The sequence below is a fragment of the Malurus melanocephalus genome, unplaced genomic scaffold (genome assembly GCF_030028575.1).
Source record: "Malurus melanocephalus ecotype Western Australia unplaced genomic scaffold, MMel_1.1 scaffold_98, whole genome shotgun sequence".
In the NCBI taxonomy this organism is placed as follows: domain Eukaryota; kingdom Metazoa; phylum Chordata; class Aves; order Passeriformes; family Maluridae; genus Malurus; species Malurus melanocephalus.
Window position 1 is genome coordinate 1433035 of NW_026623330.1, and position 18438 is coordinate 1451472.

Below are 18438 nucleotides of genomic sequence, written 5' to 3' on the forward strand. Positions count from 1 at the left end.
TAAAACATGGAGGTTTTTCTCTATGGGGTTGGTGGGGATGAAGTAAAGTGCTTGACTCTCAAMTTTTAATTTTTTAGAGGTAGAAATKAGTGTATTTGAGAAGCAAGACTTCTGTTTGTGCCTCAAAGACAAAACTCAAGCATATGCAGTGGTGTGGGCTACCGGGCAAAGCATTGCTATCAGCAGAATCAAGTTGGATGTGTACAGGCAGAAAACAAGTTACAAGGCAGACCCTCCTGGCCTAGCTGACTGTAATTTTTTATCTTGATAACTTCTTTTTCAAAAGCAAAGGCTGTGCTGCCACAGCATTGGAGCAGGCTGTGTATCTGTTGAGAAGTCAATGCTTTGCTTTTCCTGTGCTTTTCAGTAAGTTTGCCTGTTCTGTTTCTGCTCTTGGTTGAAGCCATCCCAATGCCTCACACTGGACTTAGGAAAGCTGCCTTTGCCTTGTTATCTTGTCAAACATTCCCTGTCCCAGGGCTGGGAGGCAGAGGGGGATTTCTTTGACCCTCCAGCTCTCTTGCTTCCGGCAATTGTTTCTGCTTCCTGAGGCCAGAATCGGAAGGCCTCGACTAGACAATAGTCTTTGGTTTCATCCTGTTTCTTCTGAATTCACCATGGCTTGCAATTCCTTCTACAGTTTTTGGCTGTTCCCAGATCTTGGCTGAAGTTGGAAAAATAAATCATACCTAGCTACTGTTGGAAATATATCCTCAGGTAATAAAGCTCACATAGAAATGGTAATTTTTCATAAAAGATATTTATTAGATTGAAACAAGTTATATGACAGGTTTTTTTGGCAGTTTTAGTCACACTGTCTTACAAGAAACTTARAAACAACAGGCAGCTTTATTAGAAGTTGAATRTGACATCATGGTTGTAAACAGCACYGAAAACAAAAATCCTTTSCATTTTTCAAATCATGGGTGTATGCTATAGACAAATTTGAGTTCTGTACTCTGTCGCATTCCTTGGATAATAATGCAAAATCATTTCACTACGTGCAGGAATTGTTTGAACACATAACAGTGCTTACAAGTAATGTTTTATGTCATCCATGTCTAATTGCTCACATCTCTGTACCCCACCCCAGATACAGATATGTCTAGTAAGGGAACATTTATACAGAGAAGCAGTGTAGGAGTTAGGCAGATCTCTTTTTTTATCAGTCCTGATGTTTGCAAAGTCAGCTTTAAAATTCCTTCTACACTGACAGTGGCAGTTGGGAGTTGTATTTCATACACATCAGAGTGTGAAGTATGTTACGGCCAGAGCAGTGTACATGGTGTAAAACTTTTCTGTTTCTGATAAAAGAAGAAAACCATAGTTACCCGGGACAAATTCTTGTACTGATCAAGACGACCAAGAAATCAACTTAAAATCATAATCTATGACCTGAGAAGGAAGATTGCTGTCTTTGATCTGAAATCTTGCTTTCTTGACTCCAAAACTATAAAAGGCATGGCTCAAACTACRCTTTACTAGTAGTTTCAAATTTTTTTAGTTAATTGGTCACTATTATAGTAGTTAATTCTGATTTTCTTGTTGCCTGGTGTTCAACCAGGGCAATCAATTTTTAGTTTTAAATGTGACAGTGGACACTTCCAGTGCTGTACCTTCTAAGAGCACAGTGTGTTCTGTTAATGTATTACCTACCTTATGCTCTTCCGAAGGCTGCATCATTTTCAACCTCAATATTGAAMGCAACAAGACCATTAAATGAAAAGCCTATATAAAAGGTTACATTTTCATTTCCAGCAGGCACTGATTCATGATGGAGTGGCAAGATACGGATCTCATTCACRTGACCACGTATAAATATATTTCTGTCCTTGGTCCAGCCAGAAACTCTCTTGAGATTGTCACGAATTTCGGGAATATTCCATACAGTTCCATGTAGCCACTTCATTCTCCTCTCATCTAAGGACCCCACCATCAATTTATCAATTTTAGTTTTGTGCACAATCTTAAGTAAGTCATAMCCCTTTCCCAGAAAAAAATGGGTGTAGATTCTTTTCTTTGTGGTAGAAACATCTTTCATCTTGATGTCATATAAACGTTTYAGGGTTTGAAGGGCTGAAGTTAAAATATCATCTTTGTCTGGAGTAGGCTCTTTGTCTAATGCCTCATCTGGCCAGTACAGCAAAGTTAGCAAAAAATAGGCACTTGCTGGAAAYGGTCTTTTTCCTTTCAGGAATTTTTTACTGAGCTCACGAAGAATTTGCAGTGGAAGGAGTTTGGCTGATCCTGGTGCTAAGCAGGCCARTGTGATGTGGCTCAAAATATAATTGATCAGCTCGCTGTCCTCCAGCCTGTGTGGGTTTTCTGGATAGAAACTAAGGATACTTTCTAGCTTTTCAGCTGCCCTGTTCTCTCTCTTATCTGTTAGGAATGACAGGATATTGGTGACATTTCCTCCACCACTCCTATAAATATTCATGCGTCTGATGAGCTGAGTTTCAGGACCTTTGTTGCTATCATCAATGAGTGATGCTGAGATGAAGAATTTAGCATATACCTCTGATTGTCTTTTCAGCCATTTTCTGGGGTTATAAATTTGTTCTTCGTTGGCATCATTTTCATCATCCTTGTCTTGGTTTTTATCTGTTTGGAAATAACTTACTTCTTCTGAAATCCATTCCAGAGCATTGTACAGATTCTGGCGCAAGCCTCTTAAACGGGAATGAAGAAGCGTTCCCCACGGTTTTATGTCTTCAGGAACGTAATCTGTGATGAGGTATTTCACAAGCTCAGTATATTCCCCCTCTGGACTTCTGCGGAATACAGGGAGTGTGGACAAAAATCGAAGAAGGCGACAACCTACTTCTACTTCTCCAAAATAGCCAGCATTGTTCATTGTTTCACGTTCGTTCTTTGCAGCCTGTTGTGCAGCCCTGAAGCATTCCATAGCTTTAAGAGCAATTTTTATCTTCTCAATGATGCTTTCAGGGGTGTCCTCCTCTGTCATTTTATCCACAGTGAAACTAAACCATCTCCTGTAGACTTGACCTTCTGTATCCAAAATATAAGAATCAGTTGGCAAATGAGATTTTGCAACCGTTGCCCAGTATTTTGCATCTTCAAATTTTTCATTGCTGTAATTTAGTCTGGCCAGCTGCTGGGCAAAAAAAGCATCTTTTCCAAGGAGTTCATATGCAGCTTTTAAAACAGCAATAGCTTTTTCACAGTCTTCAGCTTTACAGACATGTTCAATGAATGGGGAGAAGAGAGTATCAGTGTTGTCACCCCTGCTTCTTTTATCACGTCGAATAAACAGATGTCTGATAAACGTTATGAATTCTTTTCGTCCAAATCTGTTTTCAAAGAGTGTCTTTTCCTGAAGAAGAGTTGTTGCAAGTTGACTTTGTGGTTGATTGCCTGATAGCTGATGCAGAATTTCTTTTGCAACCAGGCAGTGTATTATCCGAATAGATGAAATGTAAGGGGTACTTTCATTTAGCTCAATGAAAAGAATTTTCGCTTGTTCACTCAAGTGATGTTTGAAATTGTATSCTCTTACATTACTGTCTGTATATGYCCCCAGCCCCAGAAAAGCCTCACAGTGTGACAGTGAAAGGTATGAATTGGGTACATAAGAGTTGAGCAAAGCCACRTAACGTATCAAGCAGGTGTCTCGAGAGGAGTGGTCAATGCCTTGCAGTATGTGCTCTACCAAGTCTGATACGTACGTTTTATTGAACTCCTCACACATCAGCACAAATGTAAGTATGAATTCTGGCTTGACATCTTTCTGCTTCAGTTTTTCAAGTTTTGTGTTGAACAGATTTTTCTCTGACTCTGTCAGCTTGTGAGTGACAGCAACTGTGTCCTGTGGAGAAGCCTTGCAAAGCCTCTCAGGGTCATTGCATCGTTTGCAGCACACGAGGATGAAGTAAGGTCTGGAGGTCTTCATTTGCCTGGTTGTGACAGCCTCCATTAACTGACTCCGTAGTTCTTCAAAGTACTCGTCATCATAATCTTCGATCAGGAGGAGGACGGGAAAACAGTGAGTGATTTCCTTTTCTTCATAATCTCTAAGTGCAAGCACATGATTGCAAACGGTTGAAGGTAGATATGAGGTCTTGATAACAGCACATCTAAAACGCTTTCTGTTTTTCCATAGAACTTGCCGTGCTATTGTGCTTCCACCACTTCCAGGGTGGTGAAATATCTTCAGTTTAGCCACAGAATAACTTTGTCCACTTCCTCGTAAAATGCCATCCAAGAGTTTGCTTGCCTCCGTGCATGCTTCGCGTTCAATGATATCCCCACAGYGTTTTTTATCAGCAAGCCACAGGTTTTCCCACGTGATTTTCCTGCCACGGTAAAAATTTTGTTCTATTTCTTGTATTTGTTTTTCAGTCCAAAGATTTGGTTTGATATCATCACATTGGTCYGCACAAAGGATTTCTAGGGAATACAGTTTCTCTTCTTCCCTCAAGGGAAGTGTACACACCCCTCCACTGGAAGCTGGCAGGTGTCTGGGTTGGGCTGTAGAAGGCAGCATTGATTGAATGGTGGCATCTACATGACTGAGCTTCATACCCACAACACTGCATTGTTCTAATGTCTCAATGCTGCAGGATTCCTGAGCTAGATTAGCCCACTTTCTGTAATTTTTTCTGGACTCTGCAATGCACATGATGTATTGCATGCCATGCATCTCTGTATAGAATTCCTGAAAAGTGTCCACAAGTGGTTTCTGCACTGGTGATAGCAACAGAAAAAGYACAATGAAAGAGCCCTCTGGCAGAACTTCCTCACAGATACAAGTAATTACTTTCTTCAGGTGTTTTTTTTTGGTTCTAATCCATGTATTTTCATCACAAGGCTTTYCATCCCCAAGGAAGTCACTGCGCCCATTGCAGAATATCCAGCTAGTCTGATCAAACAGTTTCTGAGAGAGAGAATTATCAGTCTTAATTTCTTTGTAAAAATCCTGTAAAAAATAAGAACTTGTTTCATGGTGCTCTTTGTACTTGCGGTACAGCCCYGACACATTAGAATGTTCATCAAAGTCAAAGACACAGAAGATATTCAAGTGCATTAAAAAATTGATATAGTTCAGATTATCCTGTTCACATCTGTTTGTGACAAGGATGTACCGTAGGGAATCATCCATGTAGCTTTTGCCATTATTTAATAGAATTGATAACTTTCTTCCTAAATCTTGAGGTATTTCTGTGGCTACTTGTGTGCTGGAGAGCTCARCTCTTTCTCTTTGATCATCCCTGTCTTGCATAGCCTGAATGAAAGCAGTGAGTTTGTTGCGCAGCACAGGTTCAGACTTTGCTCCTAATCTCTGGTAGAGAGTTGGTTCTTTGGTCAGGATCACTTTCCCACTGTTTTCRTTGTATTTTGGCAAATAAACTTCAAAACAATTCTTCTTTACTAAGCTGAATAGTGGTTCAATGTCAACCTCCACTACAAATCTTTGTTCCTGAGAGTCTTTTGAAATCACTTCAACAAACACAGGTGGRTGAATACATTTCCTTGCAATTTCTTGTAAATTATTGCAAAAGCATTTTTCTATATAATCTAGTGCATCAACAAAGTCTTCCCTGTTTTTGACCTTTATGCCATTGATCTGTCCATGTATCCAGCCCTTGTCCTCAACACTGTCCATGACACCAAAATGGATGGTACCATTTGTTCGAATGTTCATGCAGGCTGAAGCAAACCGTATCACTTCAGAGGCAAATTTTGATTGCAGTTGATCTTTGTTCAGTTCTGCAGCAGTGTCCAAAGATTTGTATTCATGGCAGGGAGTGATTAAATCACTGASTCCAGTTTCTGGAGCAAGAACTGTGTCTTTCACGTACTTGAAATCAGTATCCTGACTTCTAAATGGCCGACAGTTTCTGACATCTAAAACTTCATCAGCATTTTGAAGCTGGGATTTCTTGCCTCTTCTTTGCCTCTTGCCAGAAGTAGGAGCTGTGTTCTCACTGCTGGTTGTACCTGCAGCACCAGAGCTGCCTCCACTCGCTGTGTCCTGAGTGGGGGCATTGCTGGCTCTGGCTGTGCCTGTTTGTGCATCGGTTCTTTCGGGTGTTTCRCTGCTGCGGTCCTTGGCTTGCTGTGCCTTGTCCTGGAGCTGCAGAAGTTCATTTCTCTTGTGGATTAAGATCTGGATTTGGCCTTCCTTCATTCCCATCTTTTTGAGGAAAGTCTCATCCAGTTCCTTTAGTGCTGGACCTGTCACTTCTTCTGCATATAGTTTTTCTGTATACTTCTTCTTGATTCCAGTAGATTCCAGCCAACATTTGACATGGCTCTCATCCCATTCATTCACAGGTAATGTTTTGTAATCTAGAAATTAGAATTACATATTAGCAATACAAACTAATGTTTGTTTGGGCTCACTGAATGTTAGATTATTTTCTTTCCACCAGTCAAGCAGGTCTTAACTTCTCAAATATGTCAGTTCTGATGATAAAGTATCCTTAACCTTAATCAGAAACAGTTCTAAGCAATKGTGCAAGACTAATGAATCAGCAAAGCAGGAAAACTAGGAGGGAGATTTGGAAATGATCCCCAAAGGGAGTACTGGAAATAACCCAAAATGTTTTTTGCAGGGAATGATGCAGTAGGGTTTATGGGAATTGACAGGGCTGGATTCCTGCAACTGAAGAGGTATGGGCAGATATTTACGCACTTAAGTCTGATTCTTTTCTACTAAATGAGGATAGCACCAATACAAACCTTAAGATGATAGGAGTACTGGTTAGTTCCCTGCTAGAGATGAATTCTTAAAATGCAGATATTAAAAAAMAAATTGCTGCACATAAAATAGGATTTTTCTGAAAGCAATACATACCCATTGTCTTTGGTAAAGGAAATCCTTGCTGTTAATGAACAAAACCCTAGAGGGGGAAAAAATAACTTCAGATTTACAGTTAACATTCCTGCATTAGTTCAAGTTGACTTTGGTGGTTGTTTTCCCAACTTCCTCCCCACCTTTTTAGTCCAAGGTAATTTCTGTACCTCTAAAAGCCTGGCATTGCCAGCTACACGGCGTCTTTGTGTGTGTGTGTGTGTGTGTGTGAAGGCAGTGGCTGTAGCTTTGGTGTGAGTAGTTACGGGACTGCCCTGATGTGCTGTATGTGTAAGGGATCCCTCAGAGTAAGTGTAAACATACTGATTGTGAAAATGGGAAACTGATTTGCATTGACTGTTAGTGCAGCCTTCCCCGAGAAAGGGGAGCTAAAAATGTCCCTATGATACCTATGATCTTTCAGTGCCTTTGGCCACCTCCCAGGGCTGGGCTTGGCCAGTGGGTCGGCTTGTGGTGRATCCCTCCCGCGCCTGTGTCTCTGTCCCACCCTGCTGTGCCCGCTGACGTCAGGAAGCGTTTCCGAGCGAGCAGCCTTGCCCGGGAATCGAAACTGAAACAGAGGCGGGAGCAGAGCGGGGGAAGGGCGGCTGAGGGGCCCGCGGGTCCCTGATCCCTGCTGGTTTTAGGAGCAGTCGGGAATGGCAGCGGGTTTGTGCTCCGGTGGGCTCGGGGTGCTCTGGGCTGCAGGGGTGGGTAGGGAGGGGGTGCAAAGCTGTCTGTGCCCCACTCCCACCTGTCTGAGCTGCTCACAGTCCCATTTAGTGCTGCCAAGCAGCTCCTATCCCAGCGGGGTGGCAGTGCAGGGACATCCTCACTTTCCGTTAAATCCTCTCCCAGCCAGGTACCCCGCCAGGCTGACAATGACCCCACGGCCCCAGCACACGGAGCGCTTACCTTGCGCRGCCCGCGGGTCACCGGCTGTCCCCAGCGCTGTCCTGCCTGCAGGGAACGGGTTCCACAGGAGGGAAGGTGCTCCAGCACCTGTGGTGCCAGGCTCTGCACGGGCAGCAGTCTGAGCACTGTGGGTGTCCTGCAAGTCTCTTCAAAATTCTACCGGAAATTAAAAAAAAAAGGGGGAAACGGCTTTTCAGAAATATTTCTGATGAGCCATCAAGTCTCCACCCACTTCGCAGCAGGGCTTCTGGGTGGTGCTGATTTTACAATCCAGCAGCCTCAGCCCCACCAAAATCAGCTAAGTGTCAGGATAGGGTGTGGCAGATGTATGTATCTATGGCTACTTTTTTTTTATTTAAAACTTTCAGATCCACCTCATTCCTCTCTGTATCAGCTACCTCCTCACTCCAGGCCCCTCGCCCAGTAGTGGAGAGGTTGGCAGGGTCACAGAGAGAGGTTCCTCAGTCCCCTGTGCTACTGGGCTCCCCCAGGCCGTGCTGCACACAGAACTGTCTGAGTGGCTTTCTGTTTCCTGTGAWGCACGTGATCCAAAACTATTTATTTATGGCTGTTTCTTTATTGTACACCAGTACAAATTCCAGCCATTTTAGCTCACCTGCCTTGATGCCTGGGGATTGTCAGCATAACAAATGAGGCTCCTGGACCTTCAAGGAGGCTCAGTGCTTTTCTAACCCAAACAGCACTGTGAGCAGGCAGGCAGTGGTTTGAGCAGGCTCAAAAGCCAGGCTTATGTCCCTTCCTAAGGAAGATAGGACAGGGCTGYTGCAGGCCTTGGCCCCTTCCCTGCCAGCTCTGCCAGCACCAGGCCTGCTGAGTTCCCGGGCACACATTGTTGCTACAAGTTGTGGGGTTTTAGTCTGAGTACRAGTTTTTATTTAGTAGATTTATAAAAGACCTTTACATGAGAAGTACAAAAATATGAAATAGGCTTTGACTCTTCTTAGGTAAAACTACCATTATTTTTTCAAGCTTTAGAAACATGTAACCTGCACAGTTTGACATCTTAGGTAAATTGCTCTCACACATTGTAAAAGTAGGAAAAAACATCCTGTAAAGTAGCTCCAGAAAAGTAGCTGTATGTACCCCTCATACATATTACTGGCAATAATTTATTTAAGACACAATGGCACAGTCATACAAATTCCCACTTTGTAATTTCTCCTTTAATTAATTCCATTGAAAGATGCAGTATCACTTTCTTCTTCCAGTTGTTATCAGCTGATTAAATATAAATACAAAACTGATTAAGACTGATTTGGCATGCTTCATACTTGTACCACTTGGATTTGATACCACTTTGTAGTAAAAATTAAATAAATATAAATACATTAAATAAATATATTGTAAAAGAACACCCCAGTTACATTAGAATTCAGCATTTCTTCATCCTAGCACACATGATGCTCTGTCATAGCATCAGGKCCAATGTAAAGAAATACTGCATCTTTAACCACACAGGCTCCTGTGGATTGAATTACCAGCCCACACACACAGAAAAYGGGGTTCTACAGCTCTGTGGCACCCCTTAAACACTGCCCTGATTTCACTGCTCTGAACAGCTCTTGGTTCCTGTTGAGCTTTTTTTTTCCAGGGCTCGTCTCAGCCCTGGTTCTGTGGCTGGTGGCCTTTTCTCACCCYGTGAGGGACAATTGCAGTCACAGGYAGCTCCCAGCTGCCACTGGTGTTTGCTGCAGGTACTTGGCAGATCTGTTCTCATACCGTGAGTTAAGCTGAGGTCTGTTCTAGTTCTTCTCTAAATACTGGTTGATATTAAACAAGGCTTATTTTCACAGTAGGTAAACCTTGAATTGATTTTTCAAGTCAGTATTTTTCAAAATGTCATTGTTTCTGCTCAAGTATGAGGGACTAATTTTCCAGGGTAGTACTGATTAAACAGAAAGGGTATTTTCATACCATTTTTTGGATAACCATAAAYGATTCCCTTTACAATCACTGTGGTGTGTCTAATGCCTAATGTGGCAGTAGTGCAATGGCAGGTTCAGATTATTTGCTACAACCAAAGGGCTCCTTTTGCACATTTCAGTCCCAAGTAATTATATGATTTCAATCACTGAATTTGAATTTCTTTTTTTGGTAGTAAAACACATCTGTTACAAAATCACATACAGTACAGGGATAYTGGGGGATGGTTAKAGCCAGCTTTTGCTCTTCATTTCCACAGTCTTGAAAACTGCCTTGGAGTCAGTAACTCCATCCCCAAGGTTCATCACTTTACCACTCGCGCCCTGGGCTCTGCAATCTCCTGCTTCAGCACAGGCAGAGGTACAAGGCACTTTTTGGAGGCTTGGTTTCTTCAAAGAGAGAGAATTCAGCTCTTTGATCCCACTTTTCCCTGATAAGGGAAGGCCTGTGCTTGGAATGTTGGTCCCRGAGAAGAAAGCTCCATCCCTCTCCTCTCAAACAGTGTCTCCTGTAAGGCTCAGCTCTGCAGAGTCCTCAGTATAGTAATGCTGAAAGAGTCTTTCTTGGCAGCAGATGTGCATGGCATGGTAGGTGTGCAGGAGGAGGCGAGGGAAACGAGCTGTGAAGTAACACACAAAATCATCTGGGATGGAGCCCAGGGTCTCCTGCACTTCAGGAGGCAGTTCCCTGTAATGGTGCTTCTGTGGAAGAAAACAGAAGGAAAAGTTACTGGATACAGTAACATCCTACTGGTCCCTTTTGAAGGAGCTCAGTACTAAACCAGGGTGCGACACAGGCTGACAACAACAGGCGGAGGCAGGAGCCCAGAGTGCACCAGGAAAGAGTCCTTTACCTTATTTCTCATTGCCCTCAGGAGGTCCCGGACGGAGCCGCCTTTATAGGATCTGAATTTTCGAAGATCTGCAAGAGAAACAAATTATTTTAATGTTGTGATGCAGTTTCAGGTGCTGGGGTGTGTGTCCACAGCCACAGATCCTTGTAGGTGTGTTTCAGTACAGAAATGCCTACTTGAATTTAAATAAACACTTTACTGGCCAGCAACAGTGATGTGCCAAAACTGAGACAGTGTTATCCGTACTTTCCTGTCCCAGCAAACTGCAACAGCTGGTAATTCCCACTCTGATAAAATGCTGTCCATTACCTGTCTGAAGAGGAACTGTGATGTGCTCTCTCCAGTCCATTTTCACCACKTCTCTTCCACCTCTTTCTAATTGCTTGACTATTGGACCATCTAAAGATTCTTTCTCTATCCGGTCACTAACATCCTGGAAGAGACGTTCAGATTATTTCTAGTTTTATTTCCAAGTTTTTCACAATATTTTCAAATTGCTGCTTCTGACCAATTACAGCCTGTCCTGGTAATAAAATTAGAATTCTACTTCACTCCATGACAGTGCTTGGGAATAGGATACAGAAGTTCTGAGATGATTTTTATCACCCTCCGCCAAAGCCTTTACAGCACAGAGGARAAGGTAAGGCTGGAAATGATCTCAAGTCCTCAGACAGTTCCCACCCCACATGAATATTCAGTGCATGTTCACTGCTGTTCTTGAAAACCCTCCTGGCCCCTCTGTGGGTACCACAGTACCCTCTGTGGGTACTGCAGCTGCTAGAGGAGGCCTTCCTGCCACCAAGTGACAATAACATCAGTTCTGGTCCCCTGGAAAAGATCTGCTGTAAGACTGAGCTAATTGCTCGGGAGCTTCACCCAGGTCTTACAGCTGAGTGCCTCACTCCTCACAGTGAGGTGTGGATTCTATGACCTCAAACAGGAACAAGAAAGAGACTGAATTCATGACCTGAAGAAAGTCAGGAGCCCCGAGAACTGAGAGAAAAGGTCATTACAAACCTGAAAGAACTGGAGCTGTTTTTCTAGACTCCAAAAGAAGGGATGTTTGAGCACACAGCTGGCAGAYGGCCGTTTCTGGGGGTCCATGTTTATCATCTGTTCTATTAAATCACGAGCAACTATGTCTTCTGCAAGGAAGAGGGTGCAGGGAAATTTACTTCTTTTATTTTGTCAACATTGTTTGGCTACAGAGAAATGCAAAATTTTGTGATTTTATAATATTCTGTATAATATTCATCATGGTCTCTACTTCCTCCTGTCCTRCTAATTCAAGTGCTGCCCTCACAGATGTGCTGGGCAACCAACAAAAGGAATATCAAAGGTATTCCTAATATCAAAGTATCATCTCCCTCCCATCATTTAAATACAGGAAATAAGTTCACAGTCAAGCTTGCAGGGCTCCAAACTGTGTATTCCAGGGATGCTCTGGAGTACARATGCTGAGAATTTCAGGCCCCTTATTTCAGGAGGGCTTGAGCAGTACAACTTTCAGTTCTGCCAGGCTGGGAATCACTGTGGGCCACAGCTGTGTCATTTCTGKTGGTGTTTAAAACCCTGGGCTGCTCATTGATCCTTGCAGGGCAGTCCTTACCATGCCTCCCTGCATCCAGAGCCTCCAGGCTGTATGCTCCCAGCAGGATGTTGGCCTGYCGCTGCAGGGACTTGCCAAAGGGGTGGCCACCTTCAGACACCACATAATAGAAGACACAGCCAGCTGAGAAGATGTCCACGGTGTACGTCTGCAAAGAAACAGCCTTCAATAGCAGCAACACCTTTTMCCCCAAAGGCTCTGATTGTCATGGGGTGGGTTTTTTGCTTCTGAGAGCAGAAGGATATTTCCAGAATCACACACTGAGCTGTAAGGCAGCCTGGAGGTCCAGGCACCAAGTGCTGCCTATTGTAGGGCCTGGCCTGCCCTCTGGCAGCCAGGGAAGGGCGAGGACTTACGGGGTTCTCTTTGCAGTCTTCACTCAGCATCTCGGGGGCGATCCAGCCTTCMGTGCCCGGCACGCCCGAGCGGCGGCTGAAGCTGTGCCTGCCCACTGCCAGCTTCTTGCACAGCCCGAAGTCTGAAATCATGGCTTTGACTTTCCCGTGAGCRTTGGGCATCGAGATGAGGATGTTGTGGGGCTTCAGGTCCCTGTGGACTGTTACAAACACCCACTTATCCACTCAGACTCTTTGTGAATTTTTAAATGAACCTTTCACAAGGCCGAACCACCATTCATTAAATCAAAGTCATAACTTGAAATTATTGTCTTTGGTAAAGGCTCATGTTTTTGTTCCATCCTGTTTTATATGACTGCTCTCTAAAAACTTCAGCACCCTGCACCAACAGTAAGGACCTGCTTTAGCACTCGAGGGCTGCAGAATGTTACAGGGACAAGGCCARTGTTAAATCACAGAACYACAGAMTGGTTTGGGTTCAAAGGGAYCTTAAAGATCATCTYATTCCAACCCCTCTGCCACAGGCAGGGGACATCTTCCAATAGGCCAGGTAAACAGACCAGTACCAGACCAATTTCTCTTTTTTCCAGTTAAGAAAAAATCCCTCTCCATCCAGTCCTGAAAGGAGAGTCTTTCTTACCAATACTCAGGGAGTGCAGGTAAGCCAGTCCAGACGTTGTCTGCTGCAGGAGGGTGATGGGTTGTAAGCCATGGTGGCTGAAGGCCTTCTGCTCCACATACTGCAACAGAGAACCAGGAGAGTCAGCCACAGCACTGCTTAGCAGCTRCATAAATAATAAATCCATGCACTTCACCCTCAAAAAAGATGGGACTGGGTAAATTGTGCTAACTGGTAACAYGCAGCAGAGGGATTTTTGGCTGAAGGTGCCATCTCTAAAGTCTAATTCAGAGCTAGAATTCTGTATAGCACTGGGCTCCAGAAACAAGAACAGTAGGAGGGGGAGGATGACTAGAAGGGAGTCCTTCACAAGAAGGTAAAAATCAAAGGACAACAGCTTTTGCCCATAAATCAGTCTAGGGTTAAGGATGTTTTTCTAAAGGTCTGAAAACCCCTGTTCTAGAAAYGTGTAATTGTCACAGAGGTGACAGGGGAATAAATGAAACATCTCCTGCATCAGGCACTTCAGCAACTTCAGGGAAGTGAAGGCCTTGCAGGGAGATGTTCCAGTGCTGTAGGTCACCTCCTGCAGGGTGGCAGCGCACAGCTCGATGGCGATGTACTGGAACTGCCGGTCCCTCTCCGTGCAGAAATAGCGGATCACGTTCGGGTGCTCGTCGGACTCGCGCAGCAGCTGCACCTCCCGGTCTGCRAAGCTGAAGCACTCGGGGAGAATCCTCTTCACTGCCACATCACGGTTATCAAACGTGCCCCTRCAGCCAGGGAGGAAAAGCACAACCACCCTGCACACTCTGGGGCCAAAGCATGTGCAGAAAATGTGACGACAGAAACCTTATACAGAGGCTTGTGAAAGCATTTCCTGTGCTGGGAACAGGTACATTTGGCCAGGAAACACTTCTTAGGGAAGTCAAATAGTTTTTCTAGTGAAGAAAATGCATGAAAATACTCCAGACACATACAAAAAGTTTCATTTTTGTTCATAATAGATGTGAGGGCTTCTATAAATAAATTAGAAGGACATTATACGAACACAACATTGGTCTTTCTCTTCTACCTGTAAACAATTGTCCCTTCAGCTCCGTGTCCCAGTACGTCTTTAGGGTTAAATGAAATCTTGCCAACAATCACTCGGTTTGCTTCTTCATCTGAAGAAAAGAGAAACAAGCACTAGAACAGAGTATGGGGCAAGGCAGCCTTTTACAACTGCACAGACTTCAGGGCCAGTCTGTAGAAGTCTTTTGGCTCATGTTTAAATTTAACACATAGATGATCARAAGAAATTATCATGTCCACGTTGGTAATTGGCCTGAGCAGGCAAATACTCTGTGGTGACCCAATGAGCCAACAGCAAGAGTCAAAACACATATACACACAACACCTGACATAAAGTCTGGAAAGATTATGGCTCAAGGCCATGAGAAATGAGTGGTTCTCAGAAGCCAACCTCTTTCTGAAAGTTTATAGACGTTGAATTTAGGAAATGCTGGCTGACAGTTATGGAAGTGGGTTTAGTAGTCTTTGAAGGGAAACATGAGTACACAGGAAGACAGGCAGGAAGGTTGTGCTGCCTAATTCCCATTTCTTGAGTCCAATTAATCATCTTACTATGTGTTTTTATTTAAATAAGTATCTCCCTAAAAGGGCTGCAAGTGACAGGAACGTACTGCCCTGGGCAGCACAAGCCCTCAGCTGGCTGTTACTGGCTGAGGGTCAGGACATGGGGACCTGCCCGTGGTGTGCAGGGCTCACACCAGATGAGGACAATGGTTCTCTTCCTCTTGCTGAGCTATGAAGTATCATCAATAACTATTCTATTGCACCATCACAGAAACTGGAAAATAGAGACACAATAAACCACACTGGGCCAACTTTACCTCCCTCTTCTTGCTCAGTGGAGAGGCAGCTCCCAACATCAGATGTGGAGATGTTGGAATAGGCAGAGTGGTTTGATGCTCTGGGGGACAGGTTTGGGGTGCTGGCAGCTGAGCTCTCTGTCCGGCCGTACGATGTGTCCAGGAAATCTGCCTCAGGAGGGAGGTCACTGGGAGCACCAAAGGGCAGCTTCTGTTGCTGCAAGAGCTGGATCTTCTCTTCCAGCTGATGCTGCCTCTGCTGCTGCTGGTGGACACTCTGTGAGAAATGAACCTCAGTGAAGATTTGACACACACATCACCCAAGGGAACCCTACAGCTATTGGGGAGCTACTTCTAAAAGGTGCGAGCAAAACTCTCCTGCCCTGTGCCTGCAAGCCACACAGGCTGGAGAAAGTTCATTCACAATTTCTAATTCATTCTGGACTTCCACTCCCAAAATGAGAAATCACATGGCTTGATTAAAAAGCTGTCTTTAAACCAGGCTTTGATCCAAAACCTGGAAAACCTGACAGTGGTTCAGATGCAGAAGAGAGGAGTGAAGCCAGTAATGTTAACATCATGTCCAAAAAGATTAATAYCAACAACACCCATAACTGGTGGATGGAAAAGAAAACCTCTCCAGAGTTGGCACATATGGCCAGAGAAATCACTGTTAAGTCAAATTTGTGCCTTTGCTCCCCAGTGCACATCAATGAAGAGGGAAAAATCCCTGGAGAGTGTCACACTGCTGTATCATTTCTGAGCTCTGTAATGTTCGTGACTCTCCCAACGTTCAAAAGCACACCAAGCCAGGCCAGCATTACCATTGGGTAGGTGATGATGAAAGCCACCCARCCCACAAGCAGGAAAGTGCTGAGGATGATGGTGGCCATGTCCTTCAGCATGGAGTCCACTGGAGCCTCCGGCCGCGGGCTGGGCCGAGCAGGAGTTTCCTCGATATCCTTTGGAGCAGCTGGAGGCCTTTGTGTTGAGGAACCTTCCACAATGTCAATGACCTGAGACAGAGAAAGCTCTGTTAGCTCAGCACCTCTGTGGTCAATGAGGCATTTCTAGACAGCCTTTCTGCTACATCATTTTTAGTCATTTCTAAACCTACCAAAGTCAAAGTTTTGCATGTGGGGGAAAAAAAAGCAGCGGAATGACACTTCCACATACCAGTGATTCTATGTGCTAAGTACATGAAAATCTGACACAAAAAATATGAAGTAATTCCATGCAGCTTTCCTTCTGTGTCCTTCYCCAACTTCTACTCCTTTATATTATTTTATCATGCAGTAGGAGACTTTTTCTGATTACAAACCTCTTCAATAGTGGCTTTWTCAGAGTCAGCTGGGATCACATTTTCAGGCTTCTTTGGTAAGTTGGTTGGGAACTTCTCCAGGATCTTTGTGGGAGCAGATAACGGCGTTTCATGGTGCCCTTTAAATAAAACACATTTGTTGAAACAGAAAGTTGTTCTTTTTAGGAATTTTGATTGCAGAATCTTTGTTGAAGAGTAAGAATATCACAAAACACGATGCTCATGCACAGAGCAGGAAAGAGAAAGGAGGGAGAAGGTGGAGGGCAGAGGTCACTGCARAGGAACATGAACTATTTCAGGGAACTGCCTGCCACACTGCGGGTATGAGGGTATTAACAAGGAAAGGGATYGTGGGAAGAGAAAGGTGGCACTTAAAGAAGATGAAAGTTGCATATTGTCCCTGCCCCAAAGCTCCTTTCACATACATCATTATCACCAGGCAACACTCAAAACTGAACTTCAAAAAATTCCTAATTTTTGAAGCAAAATTGTAAACGCACTGGGAAGTCAATTCCAAAATTCAGGGACTTGGGACACACAGGACAGGCTGACAATTAACACGCATTATCTTCAGCSTCTGTGTTTTAATCCATTTACAAAATGGGGAAAACATGACTGTCTGATCCATATGATGAGAATTGAGCAACAGCATGCAAATAAAAAAATCGAAAAGTACCCAAATACAGTATTTACAGTAAATAATAAATTAYTGTACCCCTGTCTGAGGGAGGGGGCAAATAAGAAATAATTAACTTTCCACACATGCAGCACTTCACCCTTTCACAGAATAAGGCAGAAGCTTGGGAAAACAGAAGGCAGGTGGATATGTAACAAGTTAGTTTATATGCAAATGAATTAGATACTATTATTAGAATTCAGTAATTATGGCCAGGCAAGGCCTCCCACACCTATCAGCAGCCAGTCATTCCAGTAGTTGAGCTTGTGCTTTTCCTTCAGCCTGCCTGAAAACTTCACATCGGTGCTGGGTGTGATCACACACTCGCCGTTGTCTTCAATGGTGACTCCTTCTGTTTTTGGACCCTCCAGCAAGGGAATGGCRCTGCCACGGGGCTACAGAGAGATCAGTGTTACAATTACTGTTACTGTGACCTTAGAATATTTAAATAGGCAACTAAATTTAAAAACTGGAGGTCAAAATGGGTGAGCAAGCAAAGATTACAGGCAGCAAAGTCAGTGTGGGTAAACACGGCCATTATGCCCTTAAGCAGCTGCTTCCACAACCTTGGACATTGGACCTTTTCAGGGACATGTTGCCCAGGAGATGAGATTATTCCTTTTTTTCTCTCCTAAAGTTAAGCAGGATCTGTTTTTCCTACCTGGCAGCAACAGTGAGCAAAACAGAACTATGATGCAGTTTCCTGTCTGTGGGGAGTTACTTTGATGACAAACCAGCAATTTTAACAKGAACCACAAAGCACCAATAATAGAAGTAACCTCAGGTCTGCTCCTGCTGAGCCTGCCTGGCACAGTTCCTGGGGAGCTGCMGTTAATTCTTTGCAGCACTGGAAATTATTCCAGAAGTATGGTCATGCATTCTAAGGCTGGTTAATTGTTTCAGGAAATACTTAATTTGCCATACATTTCTTCACAGACATTCGCAAAACCCTTAAATTTCTGTGTATGCACAATCTTCAGTGTTTTATTTTCTATTTTAATTTAATTTTTATGCATGATTACATTTCAAYCTTTTTTCCAAGCCCAGGAGAGCACTTATTCCATAAAGGCACTTTCCCCCCTGCAGCTCCCCACTTACCACGACAGTGACTCCCTCGTGCACCATGGAGGGCGACGCGTACAAACTTGTGGAGTATTTCCCTACATACAGGGTTGGGCTGCAGAAAAACAATCACTGTTAGCAGCAGGCAAATGGATATTTTACCAGCTCAGCTAAAACCTGGGCAGCACAACCCTGCAGAACAAATGCAAGAGTTTCCCAAATCATCAGTATTTGTATCTTGAAAARGCTGGATCTGTAAAATGGTTTGAAGCGCTGCTGTACTATGAAGCCCTTTTTTAAAATTATGACAGCACTGTCRGTTCATTATTCCCAGCACTGTTGCTCATTTGACATAACTCAAGTCCTATTTMTGCATTTTTCAATAACTGGCA

General features: G+C 43.8%; 2 protein-coding genes across 3 annotated transcripts in view; both read right to left on the reverse strand.

Annotated features, from left to right (window-relative positions):
• Positions 1-750: 750 nt before the first annotated feature.
• LOC130575147 (sterile alpha motif domain-containing protein 9-like) lies at positions 751-7922 on the reverse strand. Its single transcript, XM_057368842.1, has 3 exons — positions 7733-7922; positions 6821-6866; positions 751-6312 (listed from the first exon to the last, which is right to left on the reverse strand). The coding sequence occupies exons 2-3, from the start codon at positions 6822-6824 to the stop codon at positions 1658-1660; spliced, it is 4659 nt and encodes a 1552-aa protein (XP_057224825.1). The 5' UTR covers positions 6825-6866; positions 7733-7922; the 3' UTR covers positions 751-1657.
• A 606-nt stretch (positions 7923-8528) lies between these two features.
• ERN1 (endoplasmic reticulum to nucleus signaling 1) overlaps positions 8529-18438 on the reverse strand; it is a 32148-nt gene continuing 22238 nt past the window's right edge. The window contains exons 10-23 of one of the 2 annotated variants that reach the window (XM_057368844.1): positions 18083-18161; positions 17217-17379; positions 16309-16427; positions 15812-16003; positions 15009-15264; positions 14189-14279; positions 13697-13886; positions 13135-13234; positions 12495-12694; positions 12139-12286; positions 11547-11674; positions 10839-10962; positions 10530-10597; positions 8529-10377 (exon numbers count right to left, since the gene is read on the reverse strand). In XM_057368844.1, coding sequence (XP_057224827.1) covers positions 10171-10377; positions 10530-10597; positions 10839-10962; positions 11547-11674; positions 12139-12286; positions 12495-12694; positions 13135-13234; positions 13697-13886; positions 14189-14279; positions 15009-15264; positions 15812-16003; positions 16309-16427; positions 17217-17379; positions 18083-18161 — 2065 coding nt within the window. In that variant the 3' untranslated portion in view covers positions 8529-10170. The remainder of the gene's footprint in view (positions 10378-10529; positions 10598-10838; positions 10963-11546; positions 11675-12138; positions 12287-12494; positions 12695-13134; positions 13235-13696; positions 13887-14188; positions 14280-15008; positions 15265-15811; positions 16004-16308; positions 16428-17216; positions 17380-18082; positions 18162-18438) is intronic. The other variant, XM_057368843.1, reaches the window with a different exon arrangement.